General features: G+C 26.7%; 1 protein-coding gene across 2 annotated transcripts in view; it reads left to right on the forward strand.

Moving 5' to 3' along the window:
* Positions 1-2588, forward strand: part of LOC100572770 — a 12725-nt gene extending 10137 nt beyond the window's left edge. For both annotated transcript variants that reach the window (XM_029489809.1, XM_016805047.2), the window contains 3 exons: positions 329-550; positions 867-957; positions 2416-2588. In XM_029489809.1, the coding sequence (XP_029345669.1) occupies positions 329-550; positions 867-957; positions 2416-2523 (421 nt within the window). In that variant the 3' untranslated portion in view covers positions 2524-2588. The remainder of the gene's footprint in view (positions 1-328; positions 551-866; positions 958-2415) is intronic.
* Positions 2589-7292: the final 4704 nt, after the last annotated feature.

Below are 7292 nucleotides of genomic sequence, written 5' to 3' on the forward strand. Positions count from 1 at the left end.
GGCAAAAAAAAATGTTGGTGGCTAAGCCCCCCTTTAGCCCCCAACTAATTACGCTATGGTCAGATAATAGGGCCGCTATATATTTGGGATAATGGGCCGGACCCTACCCAGTCCGGCCCTGAGTATAAACATTTTTCAAAAACAATACTAAAAAATGTTATATTATATGTGTAGAGCATGAGTCAATAAATTATATAACTATATATAAAAAAAAAATTAAAAAATATTGATTAGAACAAAAGTTATTTAATTTGTCAGGTGTTCTGTAACACTCTGTATATATATATAATACATAACATTTATTATTAAATATAAATTATGTGAATAGGCCAAACAAATATCGATACCACAATGAACGATTACAATTTGATAGTCGGAACCATTTTCAAAGAAGCTATCATCAAAATGTGAAAAGAGAGTTTTGGGAAGATTCAGTAAGGGATAAAGATAAATTTAAGCACAAAGATGAAAAAAGACGTAATTACCGTGATTATAGTAAAGGAAACAATTGGCTTGAAGAAAATGAACGATTTTCAATTCCGCAAAGAATGTAATATATCATATTATTATTAGTTATTTTTAATCAAACAAAATATTTTATTGTGCACTATTTGTGTACAAATTACTTTACATAAAGATAATATATTAAAACTGAAGTATAGTTTTCATATACTTACTTCATAAAAATTAATTATGATAAAAATACTTGTTAAGTTTTTGTTCAAAACTGCTCAAGTGCCTTTCAATTTGATATTTGTATCCTTTATATTTATTACTAATATATATAATACATTATTTTAGATTTAAGTAAAGTTAATTGAAAATTAAACGTGACCTAATTGATTTTGTTGCTAATAATGTTGCAGGTCATTAAATGATTTACAAAAGTCACATAGATCAGAAGATATTGTTAAGAAAGCTACTAAAAAGCCTTCAGATCGAGAAATAAATAATAAGGTAAATTCATTAAATAATTACTAAAAAATTCTTTCATAGTTTTTATTTTGTCACAAATATATATTCAAAACATTAAGGGGTTTGGATACCGACTATTTTAAGGAGTTCAACATAGGTCATTTTCTATGTGTGTGGACATGTGGGTTGTGTAAATGTGTGCGTAGTAAGACCAACATTTTGTGGGGTGACCGCGTCCCACTTCACTCCGCTCATTAACTCATAAACTACTTGACACTCATCCTAAATTTGATGTTTATGTATCAAAGAATTCAGAAAAAAATTCTGCTTTCAAAGGTTAAATAAAAACTGTATGTCGACGACAAAAAAAGTAAAAATATTAAAAACTAGATTAAAAAATATAATTTTCAGAAACATTAATACTTTCTGTTTTCAAGTGGTTTTTGACAAAAACAAAATCACTGTATAAACAAACATTTTATAGCAATGAGACATGTTGTATATAATTATATACAAACAATTATTCAAGAATCTACAGTTTAAATTGATTATAAACTGGTAATATTGATATAAAAAATTCTAGTTTCTAAAATACAAATTTAAATCATAGTGCAAGAGCGATACATTTTAAACCTCTTTATAAAATGAAATAGGTACCTTCTGCAAATATAGATGTAATATTTAAAGTTATTTTTAAAAAAAAACTTAGTGATTTAACAACTATACTCCGGCCCACGAGAGTCCATACGTAAACCGCGCATTCATATAGTAATACGTGACATCTGTTTTCTCCCACCATGATGCCATTCCCACTATTCGGCAACGTGCCGATGCGCAGTGACGGACGCGTTCTGACATATGGACTCTCGTAGGCCGGAGTATATATACCATCATAATTTACACCAAATGTAGTAAATAAATACATTTTAATATTCATTTGTGATGAAAATGTATTTCTATTAAAAATGGTTATAAGTGGGTAAGCCTAGACGGGTGATCAGTTGGTACTTATGTACTACCTAAACAATTTTTAACAATAATTTAGTTTTATAAAATGTCAGTTATTTTTTCAATAATTTCCACGATAAATAGAACATTAAAATAATAACCAAAATACTGAAAATCACTGTACACTGAAAGTGTTCAGTGGTGCATCTCCATATTATATTGACTGTTTCTGTGGTAAATTATTGTTATGGATTATGAATTAATTTTAATTTTACAAATGATTATTGTCGACATATTTGATTTATTTGCTTGATTTTGTGTTATTTGTACATTGTTATGCATTTTTATTATCTTAAGTTGAGATTCTAAACAATGAGTAACAAAATAAATGTATAATAATATATTATGTGTTCTGCTTATAAGTGGCCAGAAAATATATATCTTATACAATTAGATCAAACTCTTTGCCACTAATTACTAATTAGTAATAGTTTATTATATTTGATTAAAAATGTAGAATGTTATATTAAATGTATTTATTTATTTCTGTAGACTCCTGTTAAGGTTTCCAAAGTTGAACATCAACGATTGCTGACAAATGTTGATGTTGATGATTTTTTGTCTGTTGTACACGGTAAAAAAAATAAAAATATAATATAAACTGTTACTGTAATTTATTTTTGTATATACATTAAATTAATGTAAATGTTATATTATTATTTAAACTATGTGTCAAAAAAATAAAGTTTATTTTTTTTTTTAAATGTTTGTACTTTGAAAATTTCTTTGTTCATTATTTTAGTAAGCAGTAACATTGTTTTGGTTATTCTTATTTGTTCAAAAACAGAGATAAACAGGATTTAATAGTATTTCAAACATTACTTTAATTTTTCGACATGCATCACTCATATTATTACCTATATGTTTTCGTAATCCTAATGATGTCCATTTTAGTTATAATTAGAGCCCGGATTTATATGCATTTAAAAAGTATCAAATATGATGCAAATACGCAAGGAAAAAGTGGCTCAATATGCAATTATATGCCATATGTTAAACATTATAAAAAACACATGTTTACACCAAGGAAAGTAGGTACCTACTAGATATTTTATCAGAAACAAAAGAATATTTAAATAGTTAAACATTTAATACTTTAAAAACTAAAATACAATTTTTTATAATCTTCATTTTTTCATATTTTAGATTGTTTAAAATACAATGTCTAAAATTCTCAGAAAACTTAAAATAAAACCATCTGTAAATATTATTTGTTATAAAATAAATTTGTTAAATTGAGTTACTGCAGGGGCGCCATTTCAGGTTTTTTTAAGGTGTGCAAACAATTAAAGAGGCCAATTTTTTCCAACCTCCAGGCCAATCGTTAAAAAAACGTTTCTAGTGTTTTCAGTTTTTCATTACAGATTCATTACAGTATCAAAAACATACTTAATAAAAACATATTTTTATAGTTAACACATTACATTTTACCGTTCATACATTCTGTGTATATACTGTATAGTGTATAGTAAAGATATTTTTAGATAGAATAGATGCATATTATTATTATTATGTCTTTTGTCTATCAGTAACCAGGGGCGGACTAGTTACTAATCTAATCCAATATTATTAATTAAAAATGTATGTTGTTATAGCTTAGGTTAGTTGCCTAGTTACTAACCTAACCTAACCGTAGAGTTAACTACCGAATTCCGAAGAAGAAATAATAATATAATATCGCATTGATGCGTCCGAGGAATCTTATAAAATCACTTTTACACGATCTATCTATTCGACAATTGCGCAACTATAGAATATTATAAATAAAGATAACCGAATACCGATATAGGTACCTATAGTGTATTATATACAACTCGCGTTGCACCACAATTATATACATGATTATATATATTATAGAAATTTACATTTTATCAGCGCCTGGCCGATCGAGTCATTGTATAGTGCTTAATACACGGACTAGACACAAGAGGTTTATCATTAAAAGTTTGTAACCAACTATATATTTTCATTGAATATCGTGGTGATCGCGCCGTACTAACCTGGCAACCATTTAAACAAATAATATTATTTTTTGTGAACTAAAAACTAAATGTGTGAGCTACTTTTAGCTACCGATTGTGGTTGAAAAAATAAGCTTTAAAAGTATAAACGCCCTCCAAGTTTTTTATTCAACTTTTATTAAAAGTCTCCTGTAGTTTTGGAGTATATCAATTATAGACAGACATACGTTTTTACGTATATAGAGTAAATAATATAATAATATAATAATAATAATAATTAGTGACGTAGATACTTTGTAATGTAATTTGTCAAAAATAAAACAATGTTCATGCCTAAAATTACCCATGTTGGTAATAGTCCCATATTTGTACCAGCTGGTGCGATATTTTATGATGAGAGTACCACTTAGTGTAATTGTATTTTTCAAGAAATGGATTTCCATTTCTTGAACTATGGTCTATGATCATATTGTGTAACTGTCAAAATTAAGTTCATGAATTGGAAACTCTTAATTTACACTTGGTGTAATATTTTTAATTAATTACATCAATCAAATGAAATCAAAATAATAACATACTGTTAGGATTACGCTAATCTAATATTTTTTAATTGTAGCCATTAATATAACTAGTTGTATATTAAACACTGATTTGTTTTTAAAAAATACTACCAGTTTAAATTAAATCAAATGTTTAATCTATTAAATACCTATATTTATTATTACTCTCTCAGAATATTTATTTATTTATTTTTTTTATTTATTTGTAATAATAACAGGCGTTAGCCCAAATTTAAAAAAAAGTAAATTTACAGTACAGTGGGGTATATAGCATCATATTTTAATATTTTATTATATTAATATATTATATTATTTAATTATTATTACAATATTTGAAATATTTTATTACTTACTACAACAATGACCGGAAAAATGACCTACGATAGTGCGGGTGTAGCTAAATAGCCTACACAGGACGCCGTGTTACGATAATTTATTTTATTTTTGAAATAATATCTATTTTTTCGATATTTATACAGAAACATTTTTAGAAAAGTTTACTGCTTATCCGGGCATATTTAATCTAAAAACAATACGGCATAAAAATGTTCATCGAAAATTCTTTATAAAATGTAAAAATATCTCTATGACAGAAGTAAGATCGAATTTTCTACCGCAGAAACCACTCTCGAAGTTGAAAATCGAAGCATTTTCACTGTTCCATCCGAAATGTGTTGACAAATAAATAAATAAAAATATCACACACGATATGATTGTAAAATTAATACAATCATCGCTCAATCTGTGGATCTTGTGGAAAATTAAAAAATTGTATTTATGCTTAAAAATTAAAATAATCTATGTAAAAAAAAAACCATTATAAAAAAGGTGGGTAAGTGGATTTCGCTCTGCTGTACAGTAGGTTACAAGTGGGTCACTGTATAATAGATGGTATTAAATTTGAATTCAATGATATAATATCATTGTATAAGAAAAACGATTCTGAGCGGAGACGGTATATCAGTGTAGGTATAAGGCATAATATTATATTATAGTCTATGGTATTTAAAAAAAATTGACCTATAATAGGTATCTATAATAAATTCCAAATTAATCATATCATAATATCTATTAGGTACTTATAACGCGTTATACATCAACAAATAATAAATAATCAAGGTGACGCGCATGACTTACAAAACGATATTGATAAGATTCAATCCTGGTGCTCAACTAATCGCCTGTTATTAAACATTGACAAATGCAAATTTATGCGCTTTAGCCTAAGCACAAATGTCATAAATTATAATTATCATATTTCCGGGACTGATATTGAATTATTAACAAACTTTAAAGACCTAGGTGTCATTTTCGACTCTAAACTAAAGTTTTCAGCCCATATTGAAATGATAAAAAATAAGGCAATGCGCAACCTCGGTTTTATCAAAAGAACTTGTGGATCATTCAGTGATCCACTATCTTTAAAAGTTTTATTCTGTGCCCTTGTTCGCTCAAACCTAGAATACTGTCCATTAATTTGGACTAATAACACTTCTAAACAGATTGATGCGATCAAATCAGTTCAAAATAACTTCCTCCGTTTCATTTCCTTCAAATTTAATATTTATAGGCCACCTCACGGTTCCTATGAATCAGTTTTATCATTTATAAATCTCCTTCCACTTAAAACTAGACGCACTTTATTACTATCCAAATTTTTACACAATTTACTTTTAGGGAATATCGATTGTGATGAGCTCCTTTCCCTCATCCGTTTTAAAGTTAATCACCGTAACACAAGTTGCAGTAATTTATTCTATCCCGTCCCATATAAAACAAATTATATGATAAACTGTCCTTCTAATATCCTCATGGCTGCGGGTAATTCCATTACCTTTGATTTTGTTTGATTTTGTTTAGCATGTCTCGACTTATATCTTTCTTTGTTGTTATTTACCTTTTTCATTCTCTTGTCTATATTTGTAACTTATTTAACTGTATTATGTAGCTTAGATTATTATTTGCCATTACTATTATTATTTGTCATTACTATTATCATTGTATTATTATTACCGCGTATACACACAAAATATTGTTAAGGACTTAAGTCCGTTTATATTTAAAATAAAATAAAAAATAAAATAAAATAAAAAACCGTGGTACTATCATAGATATATAATAGTATACTTTAGAAGTTTCAAGTACCCACGAATAATATTATACAATCACAACAAAATAACTAAAATAGTTATCCTAGGTTTTTAATATGTAATTTCGTCCAAATTTGTACTTAAAATGACTATAAAAATAAACTGTGTGAATGTATTTTTTAGATTTTTTGGTAACAGAATTAATTACTTACGTGGAATCTTGTTTTAAATTTTTAACTCTTAGATACAAAAATTGAACATTTTATAAATTTTTAACTACAAAATAATTTTTCAAATTAAAATTTGATCTTTAAATGCTTATAAAAAAAAATTGTGCCTATGTATTTTTAATATTTTTCAACTGATATTGTAACAATATATCAGGAGCTTTGTATTACATTTTTACACTTTTTGGCCCAACAGATAAAACTTAATTGATATTTCTAGAAAAAAAAACTAAAAAAATTGAAAACTGAAAATGTCCGTAAACAGCTCAAAAAGAGTCAAAATATTTTCAAAATTGTATGGTGTATAGGAAATGCTAATATAAACATTCAGTAAAATTTTCATGTATCTGCAGTTATTCGTTTTTTAATTACAACAAAATAAGGAAATCGCTACATGAGAAATCGAGTGAATATCCAATGTTGTAAAAATTTGAATTTCAAACGATCATAAAAATTTAAATTTGACTTTTCTATAGATATTTTTTGTTTGATAAAGGTAGATAATCTTATAGGAATCTTGTATTACACTTT

Source organism: Acyrthosiphon pisum, chromosome A2 (genome assembly GCF_005508785.2).
Source record: "Acyrthosiphon pisum isolate AL4f chromosome A2, pea_aphid_22Mar2018_4r6ur, whole genome shotgun sequence".
NCBI classification, from domain to species: domain Eukaryota; kingdom Metazoa; phylum Arthropoda; class Insecta; order Hemiptera; family Aphididae; genus Acyrthosiphon; species Acyrthosiphon pisum.